The sequence below is a fragment of the Salvelinus sp. IW2-2015 genome, linkage group LG4q.1:29 (genome assembly GCF_002910315.2).
Source record: "Salvelinus sp. IW2-2015 linkage group LG4q.1:29, ASM291031v2, whole genome shotgun sequence".
NCBI lineage: Eukaryota > Metazoa > Chordata > Actinopteri > Salmoniformes > Salmonidae > Salvelinus > Salvelinus sp. IW2-2015.
The window spans coordinates 56,186,985-56,205,430 of NC_036842.1; the positions used below are offsets into that span (position 1 = coordinate 56,186,985).

The 18,446-nt window shown below is 47.2% G+C and overlaps 1 protein-coding gene across 2 annotated transcripts in view; it reads right to left on the reverse strand.

Moving 5' to 3' along the window:
- The window catches only part of LOC111962199 (RNA-binding Raly-like protein), a 58,180-nt gene extending 42,278 nt beyond the window's left edge, over window positions 1-15,902 (reverse strand). For both annotated transcript variants that reach the window (XM_023985094.2, XM_023985095.2), the window contains exon 1: window positions 15,833-15,902. In XM_023985094.2, coding sequence (XP_023840862.2) covers window positions 15,833-15,900 — 68 coding nt within the window. In that variant the 5' untranslated portion in view covers window positions 15,901-15,902. The remainder of the gene's footprint in view (window positions 1-15,832) is intronic.
- Window positions 15,903-18,446: the final 2,544 nt, after the last annotated feature.

Consider the following 18,446-nt stretch of genomic DNA (forward strand, 5'->3'; position numbering starts at 1 on the left):
GTTTACTGCAAGTCTACGTGCACACACTTGCGTGTGTTTTTGTTGTGTGTGTACAAGCACAATGAAGAATACGAAGAAGATGAAGAAGAAGCACTTGGTCTCCGGGCTAGCAAGGCTCCTCTGACAGATTCATTTAACAGTGGCAGGAAGCAGGAAGCAGAAGCCCTTTAGAGTGATTGCATTATGTCTGACTAATTGTGAGTGACTCCAGAGGATGAAGGGGAAGAGATCCATTGCAGGTGACATGTTTGGGCTCCCCATCGGGACAGCTCTTTAGTCAGGTAGCTCCAGAGTAAGACCAGGGGTTTGTAGAGCACTACAGAGACAGATGAGGCAGAGACAGAATGGGACCTTCACAAAGAGATTCAACTGTGATGGATGGGGATATGAGCAGAGATAATAGATATTGTTTGACACTTTGTTCATTGGAAGCAAGTTATACAGACAAACGACTACTGCTTCTTTTTGTGTCTTTCAGTTTCGTAACCACGGTGGTGAGGTCTTGGGTTATTATCAGTGCTTAGGTCGATCCCATACAATGGTTACAATTCAAATGTGTAATCTCTGACAGATGAATCAGTATTGTGAAGAAAAACCATGTCAATCATTAAAAAAACATTTTTTTAAATAGATCTTACAGCACCTGGTATTCCCAGGTGGTCACCCATCCAAATTCTAACCAGGCCCGACCCTGCTTAGCTACCAAATGTGTTCAGGGTGGTATGACTACAATCTTATTTTTTTGTAACCCATTTTCTAACCTTGGTTAGCTTGCAGGCGCCACAAGGAGTTGCTAGAGCGCGATGAGCCAAGGAAAGCCCTCCCAGCCAAATCCTCCCCTACCCCGACGGCACTGTGCCAATTGTGCGCCGTCCTATGGGGTTCCCGGTCACGGCCGGCAGTAGTGGTGCCTCAGTACTTTTGACTGCTGCATCACTCAGGACCACCCCCCCCCTCCCCCCAAAAATGAAGCCATGTCTATCATATCATAAAATAAAAATAGCAACGTCACTGAGCATGGCAATTGCTGAAGTAAGTGTTTTGAATCCAATACAGTACTATCATTCAACCTTCCAAGACACCCCAAAGCCAAGCTGAAGGAGGAGACATTACCCAGCTTGAGTGAATTATTTTAGCAGGGGAGGAGAGAAAATTGGCCTAATTTCTGTGGCGAACCCTGAAGCTGCACAATCCACAGACAGCAGATAGCTTCCTTGGTACCAAATCAGCACTCTTATGGAGTTTACAGCACTGTTCCCCCCTAGCTCAGACTAGGGGGGAACACAACACATGACTATTGGGTAGAGTGCTGTATAGTGTACAACTCGGATAACTGACAGTGCCTTTTCTTCTCCATCCACTAAACCCTAAGAGAGAGAAAGTACTCACAAGTCATTATAGAGATAATGATCAGTATTCAACATTTGCAGCAATACACATGTAGGATAATAATTTGAGTCAGTTTTCTACAGCAGGAAAGTAATCCTGCAGCAATAGGAAATGTGAATTACTATGTTTTTCGTAAGGACAAATCAAGTCAATTTCAAAGTGGATTTTCAAAGTGGAAAATACACTACACGTTTTAACAGGGTGATCAAATTAAGATCCTACATCTGTAGAACTCTATTCTGTATGTGGATTGGTCCTATTGCTCTCCATTCTTTCGGCCTCATAAGGAGGTCCTATGAAATATGTATCAGCTTCCTGGGTTTTTGATGCTTGCCTTTTGAGTGTTTATGGGGGAAATTATGGGAAGAAGTCTGGCGCTACGTGACTGTGAATGGAGGAGCATTATGGAGGAAATGAGAGCCAAGGCAAAGGAGGRGAATTGGAATTGTGTTTTTAATGCACTCACTAGAATGCAGGGAGGGAGACTATAAAGAGRAATGGGTTAGTACTCTTGTGCTCCAGTCTAGTGATCCTCCTGAGAGTGGGTTGGGTGTTATGGAGGATCTAACTGGGATGAGACTGATGTTCTCTGAGGCATGGAGACCAACGCCAGACTGGGAAGCATAACACACTCAGCCTTCTGGATGTTCTGCTGTGCTCTGAGTGTTACCTCCTCCACTGATAACATGCCATGGTTCATGGCTGTCACTTCACATTTGATGATCTGGTTACCTAATGTCTGGGGAGGTTGGTTCCAGGAATACACTTAGAGGAGAGACTGAGTGGAATGTTTGGTAGCATAGACTCAGGTCCGGATTACCAAACAGGCACACAGGGCACTGCCCGGGGCCCCCGACCTCCAGGTAGCATATGAAGCAAAATGTGTAGAATTGCTGTAAATTTGCTTAAAACTGCGTAATTGTCTCAGCCTCATGCAAAAATGTGTAGAATAGCAGGAAATGTCACGGTTCTCTAAAGTAGAACCCAGAAGCAGACCAGGACAAGGAGAGTAAGACGAAGGTGAGTATTTATTTACAAGTTTTAAATGTAGTGATAGAAAATCCAAGTAGCGGAGCGGGCAGCGGAGGTGAGTTGATGGAATTGAGTAAGCAGATCCAAGGAAGTAACTGAAGTCACCGACGACCAGGTAGGGATGGGATGAGTGTTCCGGGTGAATGATGTTCATGGCTAACGATCCGGCAGGGAATGGATGTCAGGTCAGCGCTTATGAAGTGGAGGGGTGATGATCAGGACCAGGTGTGCAGATAGCTGATGGGATACAGGTGCGGGTACTCAGAGATCTCCAACTAGCTACGTCGCCGGCAACCAGACAGGGTGCGTTCCAGGACACCGGAAAAACACTCCAGGACAGAACACAGGCAAAAACAGACTCAAGAAGCGGGATTCGTGACAGTACCCCCCTCCGACGAACGCCACCGGGCGTACTACCGGAGCGCCAGGGTGAAGGCGGTAGAAGTCACGAAGCAGCGTTCAGAATTGCGCGGTAATCATTCTCTTATGCGTGGAGTCCTATCTAATCCAGATTATGACCTGACCTAGCTCGACCCACTCTTACGCCACAGACCGAAGCTGTAGAGTGAGCTTTCTGCATATACATCTCGATCTACTCTCTGCGTTGGTACGCCAATGAGTCCTTTTTGCGACATGCAGAGTTCACACAAACTGATGAATACGGCGCTCACAACCCACCCACCGTCTCGAGGTGAGGCTCGTCACATCTGAACCAGGATGCGTTCGACAGGCCGTCAGAATGAGAAAGTCTTGTAGTTTTACCCAATCCAGTCCAGGAGACCACCTCGGCTAAGTGCAATCGCCAGACGGCGTGAAGCAGGTGTGGTTACCGTGCCGTGACACAGACGAAGGTGCGCACATTACCGAGTATACGGGGTTATCTATGAGACAACGTGCTGTTGAAAGCAGGTTAGAGCAATTTGCGGAAAGAATTGTGGCTGTGGGAGTGATACTCTAGAGTCGTGTGCAGTGAGCCGAGACTACTAGTCGAGCACCGGCCTTCAGTTGTACCTAAATGATGTCTCTTCGTCGAGCGAGAGAGCGGCACCCACTAGAGAAGCGTGTACATGTGCGTAGCATCATGCTCTATTTCTTCAGCGTCGAGCTCCGTTTGTAGACGGAACTGATCACCAGTGTTGTAAGCCAACCAAACCTGTATCCCATGTCATCGATCTAGGGGTGGATAAACAGTGAAGAGCGTTCGAGAGAGAAGGAAGATAGCAGTGGATCCGCGTCCAATCAATCAGACTACTCGGTGACATTCGGTACAGACAAGCGCGTGAGCGCAGAAAGTGTCTGTCTCAATCTGATGAGTTCCCTCACGACCTCTGAGGAGGTAGTCCTCTCGCAGACCAAGACTCCCTTAAAGCCTATGCAAGCTCTGGTCGCCACTGGCTTCACTCAGATGCCAGGTCCGACGCCAACTAGCGGGTCAGAGAGCGACCCAGAAACAGCGGCTCTGGCGCATCCTAGAAGCGGTGAAAGCCTAAGCTCGGGGAGACGATCCACTTCTACCATCCTCGCGAGAATGTGGTCAAACTACCAGGAGCCCGGTTTATAGAAGCTAACCTCGGGACCTCGTTAAGGTCATTGGGACTGGAAGGGTTGTGAAGGCAGCCATCCCCAGGTTTGTCACAACCGTATGCATCAAAGGAGCACGCGTCATCTCTATGGCGGTCATTTCACTCGCATACCCCCACGGAGTAATAACTGAAAGATGCGAGACCAAGAGATTGTTAGCGATTTAGATGGCCTGATTTCATCAGTATGCAAGAGCATGCGCATGCAGCCGCAGCGCGCTTCATGTGGAATGCTCCATCGATCTTAGTGATCTGGTATCTGCGGGCGCTTCCCGTGCTAAGCAATTACCGGCAAGCCGATCTGAACTGAACCCATTACGTACTTGTATAGCGGAGGTCGAAGTATCCTGAGCACGGCCAGAATCTAGCTTAGAGACGTGGAAGGCATCGTGTAAGCCTCCCATAGTTAATGGTGTGTCTGTCGGCGGAGAAATCACTGTAATCCAGAAGAGTCTATTTCTTCTTTCATTTCGACCTGATCCACCGCCACAGAAGGTTCTCTACTGCGTTCTTGAACATACCGCTGGACTTAGAAAACAACCAAATCCCCATCCATGGTCCCTGATGAAACACTTAATGGATCACAATAGGGGCGAAGTCCGTACCCAGTCTGTGAAGAAACTCTCTGAGCATTGAGTGCCCTACAACAAGGCATATCATCCTGGCACCTCAAGGCACATCTGGGCTCCAGTTCGATTAGCGCATGAATGCTCTAGTACCGCTGCGAGGATGGACAAGTAGCAGTTAACGTCACTTACTGAATCATGTCAGCCATCAATGGTGTACTGCTTACCTACCTGTACCGGATTGTCCCTGGTTTCCCTGAAAAACCAAGTCAAAGAGTCAGCGCAGAATCCTGCGCGCGTGGATAGGGATCGTTACAGAAGTCAGACAAGAGCGTGCCAGCATCGAACTGCCGCTCACCAACCGAGGCCGCACGTGTGGTGTAACGATATAGAGTTCGAGTTCGCCGTGGAGCTGCTTTTCCAAGGACGGGTGAATGAATTAACGCAGTCATCCAGAGTCTCCGACGCTGAGCGGAAGCCCTCGCGAGGAGATCTCTACATAAAGGAGTTCAACTTTTGTCTAGTCTAACTTCGCACCGCATCTCACCATCACGAGTACACATCACCACCTCGGGAGCTGGATTTTTGTGATAAGAAGGAGGCGTGCTCTTCTTCACACGTGTTATTGCATATTAATTCCGGCTCGCGGGTTTGATCGTATCATCCACCAGTTGCAGAGAACCAAAGTACGCCCCCTCCCTCTGAGCTCACGCTTTCGTACTTGTTTATCAGGTGCTACTGTGTTTACGAGCTTGATCACGCAATGCGTATATCTTGTTCGGATCAAAGAGGGACGCAGTGGGTTTGGAACCTGCGGTTCAATACACCATAGTGACATATTACAGTACCACAAGGGCTCCGATGACTATATTGGACATTTGTCCAACCCTCACGCCGAGCCAAGTCTGCCGAGAGTTTGGAATGAACGTGCATGAAGGTAGTAAATCACGAGCCGTTATCCTGTTTATGTTGGTTCCGATTTTTAGCCTGGTGATGGACATCCATTCGATCATCTGTCAGCAGAGAGCGAATCCTTTAGCAACCGGCCAGATCCAGACATGTCTAAGCGAGGTCCCTGCTCAAGGCCGGTTAATGCGGGAGAAACCACGTACTGTTTGTGCCAGGCAACCAGGAGTATGATGTTGGTTCAACGCCCCACCATACTACTAATCCCCGTGGTCCGCGGCGCGGTAGCCATTCCACTCCGTACCACGGGGTGAGACCCAAGACCGAACCATACAACATCCATGCAACTGTCAATCGGGCGGTTCGGTGCGACTCTCTATGGTTACCCACGGGCGTCCCCAGCGTACAGATCATGAAGCTGCCAGATGTATTCTGCGCTGGATATATTGCGAAAACTCGTCTTCTTACTCTGCAGTTTTATGCCTTCGCATTACAGCCCGGTGGCCGCCCCCTCTTAACCTGCTCTGAAAGTCTCGCACCCCCTCTCACACGTACATTCGTTCTCGGTTGGACCCTGGAGGCAGAAGACCGAGCATTTTATCTTAACAAACTCTGAGAGGAGAGCCGATTCACACAAGGCCCGCCGATTCTCGCTCAACCCTGACACTGTCCCCGTCTCAGCTTCTGTTGTGCAGGTGATCCGCACATCTCATGGTCGGGAGAGTGCGGTCGCCAGGCGGATCCAATAAGTTCTTCGCAGCAGCCGTGAGCTTTCACTGAACGGCTAAACTCAGACCCTCGCCGACCTTCTGACTCTGCCACGTGGTATCGTCTTGTCAGACAACAGTGCTTTTGAGGCGCGAACTACTTGATGCACGTGTAAGTGAACCCGAGGAATGCTCCTTGTGGCTCTCGGTCTCGTGAAAGTATGCCCTCACGAGGAGTTACGGGTGTCGCTCTACCTGGTTGCCAGTACCTGCCAAGCCGGCTTTCCTTACCCCCCAACTGCTGACGCCACTAACGCCCTCCAAGGAAGGCAAACCGCTCGAACATTTGTGGTCTTGGAAAGCTCTTGCACCACAAGAAAACTCATGGCTTGAACGGCACAACGAAGAAGCTCCCCCCTAAACGGGTGCCCAACGCCTAGCTGCCACACATCGTTACATGGCCATCTCTCAGGTTGTGGAAAGACGCAACCTGGGAACCCGGTGCAGAGTGGCCCGCACGGCCCACCCGGAAGACAGCGAAAGCCGATAGGACGACGTTCCCAGCCGTCAGTGAGGCTACGCTGGGACAGGATGGCGCCACCCCCACATCAGATGCGTCCACCTCACACAACAAACTGACGGGAAGTGTCAGGTTGAGAGAGAATCGGGGCGTTGGTGAATCGGCTCTCAAGTTCAGAAATGCTCGGTCTGCCTCAGGAGTCCAACAGAAAATTCTGGTGCAAGACGTCAGAGCAGTTAAAGGGGCGGCCACCCGGCTGTAATCACGGATAAACCTCCGATAGAAGTTCGCAAATCCCAGGAATCTCTGGAGCTGCAATCTCGTACCGGGCCGGGCCCAATCCCGAACCGCCCGAACCTTCTCTTGGTCCATCTTGATCTCACCCCTGGAGATGATGTACCCGAGGAAGGATGTAGTGTGGGCGTGAAAATCACACTTCTCTGCCTTCACAAACAGACGGTTCTCCAATAACCGCTGCAGGACCTGCTTAACATGCTGGATGTGGCTGGAAAGCTCCTTGGAGAAAATCAGGATGTCATCCAGGTAAACGAACACAAACAGACCGATCATATCCCTCAGCACGTCATTCACCAAACTCTGGAACACTGCTGGAGCGTTGGAAAGTCCAACGGCATCACCTGGTACTCGAAATGTCCCATAGGTGTATTGAACCCAGTCAACCACTCGTCCCCTCTTTGATCCGAACCAGATGATACGCATTGCGTAGATCAAGCTTCGTAAACACAGTAGCACCCTGTAAAGAATCGAAAGCGGAGCTCACAAGGGCAGGGGTACTTGTTCTTGACCGTAATATCATTCAACCCCCGATAATCAATACACGGTCGAAGAGAGCCATCCTTCTTACTCACAAAAAAAATCCAGCTCCCAGGGGTGATGACGAGGGACGAATGAGACCTGCAGCAAGTGACTCCTTTATGTAGGTCTCCAGGGCTTCCCGCTCAGGTCGAGAGATACTGTATAACCGTCCCTTGGGAAAAGCAGCTCCAGGGAACAGATTAATCGTACAATCATAAGGTCGGTGGGGAGGAAGTGACTGAGCCTTCTGCTTACTGAACACCTCACCCAACTCGTGATATGTTTCAGGAACCAGGGACAAATCAGGAGGAGCAGACTCACTGACCCGACTGGGGACAGCATAAGAACAGGCAGTCCTGAGGCAGTTAGCATGGCACTCAATGCTCCAACTAGTTACCTTTCCAGTCACCCAATCGAATGAGGGATTTGTTCTCTTAGCCAGGGGTATCCAAGAACCAGAGGAACATGGGGGGAAGGCAAAATGAAAAAAGAAATAACCTCTAAAGATTCCCCGACAACAACATCTTAACAGGTTCAGTCCTCATAGTGATCCGTGCCAGACTACTGCCGTTCAGAGTGGTTGCTTCAATGGCTTCCGGTAATTGCTCCTTGGAAAGCCCCAGCTGTTCCACTAAGTCGGCATCAATGAAGCTGTCATCGGCACCTGAATCGATGAAAGCGTTAATCGCTAAACTCTGATTCTTATTTACGAGGGTAGCAGGAAAACGAGGTCTGACAGGGCTCTTGAGAGGTTGAAACTGGCTCGCTAACAAACCTCCCAAACTTAACGAGCCGAGCAGTTTAACGGGCGCTGAGGACAAACGGAGATGTAATGTCCCGAGCTACCACAGTAGAGGCAGCTGTTGGTCTCACGTCTACGTTGGCGCTCGTCCTTAGTTAACCCGTGCCGCCCCACTTGCATAGGTTCAGGATCTGGCGGCAGGACTCCTCCACTAATCCCGTGTGAGGAAACATGATTAACACCTTCTGGTCCACCTCCTGACCGAATGGTAACCGAGTAGCTGATTGATTGGACCGGACCCACTGCTTCTCCTTCCTTCTCTCTCGAACTCTGTTATCCACCCTAATAGATAATGCGACCAAACTGTCCAGGTCACAAGGCTCCGGATAGGAGATCAGCTCATCCTTGAGTTCTCCGACAACCCCTGGTAAAAAGCCGCTTGTAGTGCCTCCTCATTCCACCCACTCTCCACAGCCAATGTCCGGAACTCAATCACAAAGTCTGCCACGTAACGAGCTCCTTGGCGAAGAGAGAACAACCGCTTAGCTGCGTCCTTACCTCGGACTGGATGGTCAAAAAGCTTTCCATCTCTGCGTGAACTCCTGGTATGACCCATGCAGGTGTCCTGTTGTTCCCAAACAGCTGAAGCCCATTCCAAAGCTCTACCACGCAGCAATTCAATAACAAAAGCTATCCTAGCCTTGTCTGTGGCGTAAGAGTGGGGCTGCAGATCAAACACTAAACCACACTGCATAAGAAATGAACGGCATCTTCCCAAATCCCCTTCGTATTTATCAGGCGTCGGTACCTTGGGCTCACGGAAGGAAACCGCTCCAGAAGCGGCAGGTGAGAGGGGTGAAACAGGTGGTGGAGAATCCGCGGCAAACTGAGCTGATCCTGGATACTCGCCAAGCTAGCAGAGAAGTTCTGGACTGAAATCGCTATCTCCTGTAGCGCCGTGCTGGTGTTGTCCCAATATCTTCCCCTGATGGGTAATGGCATGTCGAACGGAGTCCAGGTCCGCTGGGTTCATTCCGGCCGGATCGTTCTGTCACGGTTCTCTAAAGTAGAACCCAGAAGCAGACCAGGACAAGGAGAGTAAGACGAAGGTGAGTATTTATTTACAAGTTTAAATGTAGTGATAGAAAAATCCAAGTAGCGGAGCGGGCAGCGGGAGGTGAGTTGATGGAATTGAGTAAGCAGATCCAAGGAAGTAACTGAAGTCACCGACGACCAGGTAGGGATGGGATGAGTGTTCCGGGTGAATGATGTTCATGGCTAACGATCCGGCAGGGAATGGATGTCAGGTCAGCGCTTATGAAGTGGAGGGGTGATGATCAGGACCAGGTGTGCAGATAGCTGATGGGATACAGGTGCGGGTACTCAGAGATCCTCCAACTAGCTACGTCGCCCGGCAACCAGACAGGGTGCGTTCCAGGACACCGAAAAAACACTCCAGGACAGAACACAGGCAAAAACAGACTCAGGAAGCGGGATTCGTGACAGGAAATGAGCTTTAAAACGGCTAAATCTCTTCCTAGGCTGAGGCTCCACAAGTGCCTAGCGTTCTAAGGTACTGCCCCAGTGGCTGAGAGTGTCACAACAGACCCGGGTGCGATCCCAGCCTGTGACGCAGCTGGCTGCGACTGGAGACCCATGAGGCGGCACACATGTTCGGTAGGGAGGGTTTGGCCGGCCGACATGTCCATGTCCCATTGCGCTTTAGTGGCTCCTTTGGTTGCCAGCTGTACGGTGTTTCCTCCTACACATTTGTGCAGCTGGGTTAAGTGAGCAGTGTGTCAAGAAGCACTGCGGCTTTGCGGGGTTGTGTTTAGGAGGACTCTTGACCTTCGCCTCTCCCGAGTCAATACGGGAGTTGCAATGATGGGACAAGACTGTAACTACCAATTGGATATCATGAAAAATGGGTAAAAATTATAACACATGAGCTGAAATATTTTTTTTGGGGGGGAGGGCCCCCGAATATCAGTACCCCAAGTCGGGTTGTTGGATGTAAAGAGGTAGAAAAGGAGCATGCCAAAGTCATTGTAAAATAGAGTATGTATGTATCACAACTAGCATTATATTGTGCATAATCTGGACAGATATGACTGAGCCAAAAAGCCCTGGGCTATGCCCAATCTTACACTGACGCACACACAAACAAGCACAAACACACACACGCATACACACACACCTAACACACACACACACACACACAGCAACAAAAAAACATCCTCACAGTACAGTGAGCCACCTGGGAGACCAAGTCCTCTCATCTTTGCTTCTGAATTGAAGTGTCAAACTAGTGCATATGGATGCAAAATGTCTTTTTTAAAAGCCTCTATGTAAAATATGAAAGAGAGTCCAGTGAGAGGCAATTTAAAATGCAGACTGAAAATCCATACAACAACTCTGCTCTACAAAGTCAAAACGCAGTAACTACGAATTTGGTCAAAAATATTTGATCTGTTGTAACGGACAGGTACAGTATGTTATCTGATTAATGTGTTATTTAGTTACCTGACACAAGAACAAGCCAGTTGATCAGAATATATCACGGAGTATCAGAAATTGCTGTCTGTCTAGACAGAAAAAGACTTTGAAGTCAGATGTTGCAGTTTTACTCTCTGATGAGTTTATCTGAGGAACAGAAGAGATGAGGCGCAAGACCAGACTGTTTACTTTCTGATGAGTTTATCTGAGGAACAGAAGAGATGAGGTGTGAGACCAGATTGTTGCAGGGCAAAACACACTTATGACAGGCCCCTATCAGAAATTGCTGTCTGTCTAGACAGAAAAAGACTTTGAAGTCAGATGTTGCAGTTTTACTCTCTGATGAGTTGATCTGAGGAACAGAAGAGATGAGGCGCGAGACCAGACTGTTGCAGGGCAAAACACACTTATGACAGGCCCCTATTATAACAACCTGAGAAGGTAAAACAATTATAATAATTATCAAGTAAATGCAATTAAAATAGAAAAATGTATTTGTTCTACTTCACTAAAACGTAAATGCCGCTGGAAAGAGTGAGTTTATTTAAGCACTCGCCGTGTGTGTGTTTGTGTGTGTGTGTGTATGTGCTTGTTTGTTAGTTTATCTGCAGGCTGGTCAGGTTCCCACGGAGGTAAGTGCTCTTTATGGAGCGTGGCAGCCTGCAGTAGAGGTGCAGGTATGTAGGAGGAGGGGAGAGGAGAGGAGCAGGAAAGTTGGAGGGAATGGGGAGGAGGAGAAGAGAGAAGGAGGGAGGAKGGGACGAGGAGGAGGAAGGGAGAGGAGGAGAGGAGGAGGGGGGAGCAAAAGTGCAGACAAACAGGGAGTGAGGAATGGAGAGATGGATGGAACAGGTCATTTAAAAATGATCTCTGTAAAGTGTATTGAGACTGTGATGATGCACTTAAAAATTTGACTTCACTTGAATCTTTTATTTGATTCTACCTAAAACATGATGTTTAATGCAGGAACATTTTTATCCGTTTCACCTCATTTTTACCAGCCTGTCACATGTGCAACCAGAGGAAAAAGATAGATCACCTTTACTCCACTCACAGAGACATGTACAAAGCGGATGCTAAYCTACAGGACTGTCCAGTGATGCGAGCCTACCAGACAAGTTAAATGCCTTCTATGCTCACTTCGAGGCAAGCAACACTGAACCATGCATGAGAGCACCAGCTGTTCCAGACAACTGTGTGATCATGCTCTCCATAGCTGATGTTAGTAAGACCTTTAAACAGGTCAATATTCAGACTGTTTACCAGGACGCGTAGTCGCGTACATTTTCAACCTCTCCCTGACAGAGTCTGTAATACTTACATATTTCAAGCAGAACACCATAGTCCCTGTGCCCAAGAACGCCAAGGTAACCTGCCTAAATGACTCCCGCCTAGTAGCACTCACGTCGGTAGCCATGAAATGCTTTGAAAGGCTTGTCATGGCTCACATCAACACCATCATCCCAGAAAACCTAGACCCACAACAACTTGCATACCACCCCAACAGATCCACAGATGATGCAATCTCGATTGCACTCCACACTGCCCTTTCCCAACTGGACAAAAGGAACACCTACGTGAGAATGCTGTTCGTTGACTACAGCTACAGCTCAGTTCGTTGACTACGACTCAGCTCAACACCATAGTTCCCTCAAAGCTCATCACTAAACTAAGGACCCTAGGACTAAACACCTCCCTCTGCAACTGGATCCTGGACTGCCCCCAGGTGGTAAGGGTAGGCAACAACACATCTGCCACGCTGATCCTCAACACTTGGGCCCCTCAGGGGTGTGTGCTTAGTCCCCTTCTGTACCCCCTGTCCACCCACAACAGCATGGCCACGCACGACTCCACCACCATCATTAAGTTTGCCGACAACACAACGGTGGTAGGCTTGATCACCGACAACAAAGAGACAGCCTATATGGAGGAGGTCAGAGACATGGCAGTGTGGTGCCAGGACAACAATCTCTCCCTCAATGTGATCAAGACAAAAGAGCTGATAGTGGACTACAGCAAAATAAATGCAGAGCACACCCCCTTTCACATCGATGGGGCTAAAGTGGAGTGGGTTGAGAGCTTCAAGTTCCTTGGTGTCCACATCATTAACAAACTATATGGTCCAAACACACCAAGACAGTCATGAAGAGGCCAAAACAATGCCTATTTCCCCTCAGGAGACTGAAAAGATTTGGTATTAGTCCTCAGATCCTCAAAAAGTTCTACAGCTGCATGATGGAGAACATCCTGACTGGTTGCATCACTGCTTGGTATGGCAATTGCTCGACATCCGACTGCAAGGCACTACAGAGGGTAGTGCGTATGGCCCAGTACATCACTGGGCCAACACATAGACTGTTCTCTCTGCTACCACATGGCAAGCAGTACCGCAGTGCCAAGTCTAGGTCCAAAAGGCTCCTTAACAGCTTCTACCCCAAAGGACTATTTGCAGTGACACCCTTTTTTTACGCTGCTGTTACTTGCTGTCTATTATCTATGCATAGTCATTTCACCCCTACCTACTTTTTTCCTTATTTTTATTGAAAAAATGTACACATTTTTCTCCCTAAGTGGTAGTAGTTACAGTCTTGTCCCATTGCTGCAACTCCCATTCGGACTCAGGATGTAGGGATGGGACAAGGACATCCCGGCCGGTCAAACCCTCCCCTAATACCCTGACTACTCCGCTCACGTCGCGTGCGCAAGCGTTGCAAAATAAATTCAGAAATCCATATTATTCAATTATTGCACCCACATTGCTCGCGCGCGTCAACGATCGTCTGCATTGCCAAGGGCCAAAATAGAAGTCAGTTCTATTTGTGATGCAGATCGCGCTGTCCCACCTCTCCCATCTCCTCATTGGTTTATAGAAGCAGGTACCCACGTGCCATCTCCTCATTGGTTTTACCCACGTGGGTGACTGAAAGACGAGCAAGGTCGGTGGCGGTAATGCACCTAATTTATGAAAGTTGCCAATCGCAATATAAAGTCCAGAGAAGAAAAAGCCTGGAAGGAAGAGAGATGACTAGAAACGATTCGGTTGACCGTTTTATGTGTGGATTAATTGTCGGAGTAGAGGACTCCTGTGCATTTCAGGTAAAATAACAACTCAATATTTATATCCCAGGACAAATTAGCTAGCAACAGCAAGTTAGCTAAATAGGACAAATTAGCTAGCAAATGCAAGCTAGCTAGCTAAATTTACATAAATGTTTAATGCTTTTCGACCGGTCCCCAAATTAATGTAATTGGTTCAGAGTTTGTTTTGGTATTTTAACCTGCGTGTCGTGATCACGTTTGGTGTGGGGGGACAAAATACATTTACGCACGATGGCGCACGCGCGCAGCCGGTTTGGGTCCGTGTAAACCAGACAACGCTAGGCCAATTGTGAGCCTCCTCATGGGTCTCCCGGTCACGACAGGCTGCAACACAGCCCGGGATCAACCCCGGGTCTGTAGTGATGCCTCTAGCACTGTGATGCTAGACCGCTGCGCCACTCGGGAGACTGTAAAACTAACATTTTTTTTTAATTCTGCATTGTTGGTTAAGGGCTTGTAAGCATTTCATGGTAAGGTCTAAATCTGTTCTATTAGGTGCATGAGACAAATAAGATTTGATGTCCACTAACTCCATATACAATAACAGGCTATGGGGAATATTCAGGTCACTGACATGAGCATGAGAACTGTCTCCCATCACAATCTTATTTGCAATCAATATGTATTGAGRGACTGCATAGAAGCTGTGAGTGTCTGTGGGAGTAGTGTACTGCATCGCCCAGCAGCTGGATGGGCGTCGATGCCTCTCTCAACCTAGTCTTCTCTGCCTGTTGTCTCTCCTCTCTAATGAAAACTAAGTGTCCCATTAGAAGAACCAATAATGTAAATGTGGAGACATTGCACCAAAAAATACAGTTACACTGTAGCATGGCTGTTTTAAATTGGCCTCTTAAGGCCGACAAAACATCCCGAAAGGATGTGACGGATTAGATTTTCCTCGTAATAGTAGAGGCTTCTATCATGGGGATGGAACTAGGTCTGCACAGGTCACACACCATAACAGTTTCAAAGTTTAATCACATTTTCAAAAACATCCTAATCCTGTCTGTCTGCATGCAGTGATAATACATTTGATGTGTGTTTGGTTTTTTCAAGCATCCACAGCAGCATCAACAGTAGCAGCAGGTCTCAGGGATAGAGTGATAGAGGCCACCCCAGTGACCCAATGAGAGTTAACCCCACAAAGAAATGGGACTGGGATGTGACTATGGGCACAGACTGACTGGGTATTGGGCTGGTGGGCTGACATCCATGCTGTCTGTCCATTAATCAGACCATCAGACCAGTGCTGAAGCTCTGATGTCTGCTAATCCTCTGTAATCGGTCTAGGGAAGCATGGCTGCAGGATCTGGGGGGTGTTGGCTAGCTGTGTTTATATACAAACTTTGGGATTGTCACTTTAAAACATGTCGTTAGACCTAGTATAAACCAGGCTTAAGGCTTGGGATAAACTATGGGCTGGGCTGGGATACCTTGTACCGTATCAGTCTGACAAAGGCATTCCTCTGCAGCAGCTGCTCCCAGTCCCGGAGCTTCCAGACAGACTATGGAGCCACATTCAGCAAGGCCAAACATGTAGTGAAGTAACAGTGAATACTACAACAGCAACAACACCGTGGTAACTATACTGTTTTAACAACAAACTGCTACAGATGTAGGATCTTAATTTGAGCCAGTTTGCTGCAGAAGGAAAATAATCCTGCATCAACAGAAAATGTGAATTATTGTGTGGATTATAATTAATGGACATTTTTGTAGGGGTTGGTACATATTTCGTAAGGGAAAGTAAAGTCTGAAATGTAAAGAATTACAGACTTCAGAAGCCTTTTTAAACCACAAATGCACTACCAGTTTTACATCTCCTGAAGTTATCCTGCAAATGTCCATTAATTGTAATACAATTCACATTTACTGTTGCTGCATGATTGCTTTCTTTCTGTAGAAAAGCGACTCAAATTAACATCCTATATCTGTAGTTGTGAGGTTCATGACCTTAATGAGGCTGAATCTGGACTCACCCGAAGGCCTCACTGCTGGCTCTCTTGGTTCCTGCCTTTGGGCGACTTGGCCTCAGTTCCCCAGTCATGGTCCTATCTGAAACACAATACAACGACGGCTATAAAGTCATATCCATTTAGAGGTTCAGTAATGTCAGGTGTAAGGACAGGTGTGTCCTTGTAAAGCAACCCCCTGGGGAAATTGGAATGGAGTTGGACAGGTGAGCAGAATATCCTGCCAGAGAGTGTCTGACCTTTTACAATCCCGGGCACTCACATGCACGCACACAGACACACAAATACTGGTGTACTCACACACACACGCACATACACACAGACACACACACACTCACACACATACACTCTCCCAGAAGGAAATATTAACGAGAGGACTCTGAGCCTAATTGCCCTCTATCTGCCAGAGTCAAATTAATTGCCTCCCACAGTCATGTTGCTTCACTCCTTCCAACATGTACCTGTCTGTCAATGCAGAGTTCCCTGACCAGAACTGACCCATTCTCTCTCTCTCTCTCTCTCTCTCTCTCTCTCTCTCTCTCTCTNTTTAGAAACTAGAGATTGTTTTCTATCCAATAGTAATAATAATATGCATATTGTACGAGCAAGAATTGAGTACGACGCAGTTTAATTTGGGAACGCTAAATGTCGAAGTTGAAACAGCACCCCCTGTAGTGACAAGAAGTTATTAAAGAGATACACATAGATTGTGAGCATAAAGAGACACACACAGTCAGGAGAGAAACTATAGGAATAGGATAACGGGAAAAAGAGCACATACATAGATCATAGAAATACATACACATGGATTGTGATAGATACCATAGTGACGGCAAGGATTTATCAAACATGGGTAGTAAATCCTCAAAGGAGGTTCCGGATTTAACGGGAGACGAGCGTTATATGAAGTTAAAAGCTAAAAGAAATATTGATTTGGGTCAAAAAAGGAGAAAGAAGTATGAATTTGATGGGCGTCTAGATGTAGAAAAGCTAGAATCGCTTATAAAACAGATACATAAGGAAAATGTAAGTAGCAAGCAGGAGGAGGAAAGGATAGGGCTGGCTGCCCTAGGGAAAGTCAGGGAAGATTTAACCGAACTAGGACAGGATTTAGCAAACTTATTGAGAATAGTGGATAGACACAGTCAAAAGAAAGGTGTAGATAGTCAAGGGAAACAGCAGGTCGAGGGTTAAATACCGGGCTGTCTGAATCCCGGATAAGAAGATAAGGGGACATACAGAGAAAACGAGACAGAGAGAGTAATGAGAATCCTCGCTGGGGAAACGCTAGGACCTTTTAGAATAGGGCTATTTTCTGGGAATTGTCTCGGTTCCGGAGTTTACGACTACAGAGAATTATAATAATACGATTATTTGCGCCTCCATCTTTAAAATAGTGCTGTTGGTCCAGGGGTAAAATTATTGCCTACAACGCGGGAGACTTGGGTTCGTAGCTCAGCCTATGCATCAATAGACAAAAATTCATTATGATTATAATTCAACTATTTATAGGTTTTGCCCGGAAAGATACGGTTGTTAGTGTTTGTTTAAGATATAAACTGAACGTTTTAATAGCTTGTTTAGGTTCAATTGAAAGATTAAGTAATTCAAAATAATAGCGAGGCGATTTCGATGTAATACGGTAAGTTGCCTAAATGATCTGATGGAATAATGTATTGAAACTGGAGTCGTATTTAAATTACTGAATCATAGAAGAGACAGTTACCTAAACCTGATGAATTCTAAATAATAACGGAGAGATACGATAAAGTTGTGCCCATCGAATGTTTTCATTCTTATGGATTGACTGACATACGTTATAAATTTAGCGAAGTACGTGGTACTTTTAAATTTTGGAGTGGAGAAAGTTGGAAGGTTTGGTTTTGCTCTTGCGATAGACTTAAAGCGGAGCTCGGTTTGAGTAGGGGGTATGTTTGCGTAATAACGTAAAACTGTGTCATTACGTAGAATACACAATAACATTACTACCATTAACCATGAACCATTAGGGCGATAATAAAGACCCTGAATCAGTGGTTAGTGGTGAATTCTATCTACTCCTCCTCCTAACCCCTGCCAGCACCACTCACCCCTTATACCCTACTACACTACCCTTGTTCCGAATAACATTACCGGTCTCTGTTCCTGGTATAGACAGAAGAGAGGCAGATATTTACACTTCTTCCCAAAGCCCCCTGTTGGGTCTCTACAATGACACTCTGTTTATGGACATATGATTGTATTGAAGTAGAAAATTATGAAAACAGGTTAAGGAACACATGTAAAGGTGCAACTCACCATTCAGATTGGCGGTTTGGATTCTCACTGAGTGCTCTTTCTCCCTAGAACATGAAAGCAGAAGAGCTTTCGTCATCATGAACCTAGGAAGTTCGTGTACAAACTGTTCATAAGCTCTCTCTCTCTCATCCCTCATTCCCGGTGCTCACAGTGGGGTGACCCATTCATCCTTTTTACTCTCTCCTCCTGATCTCATTTGAGCCATGCAGTGTGTTGGAAAAGGTTCCACATTTCTCACATCTTAAATGAAAAAAGCTCTACGGCACATGTCCACTCAGATGTTGTCAAAGTAGCCGTCCAAGCTCCAACGAGAGAGCAAGAG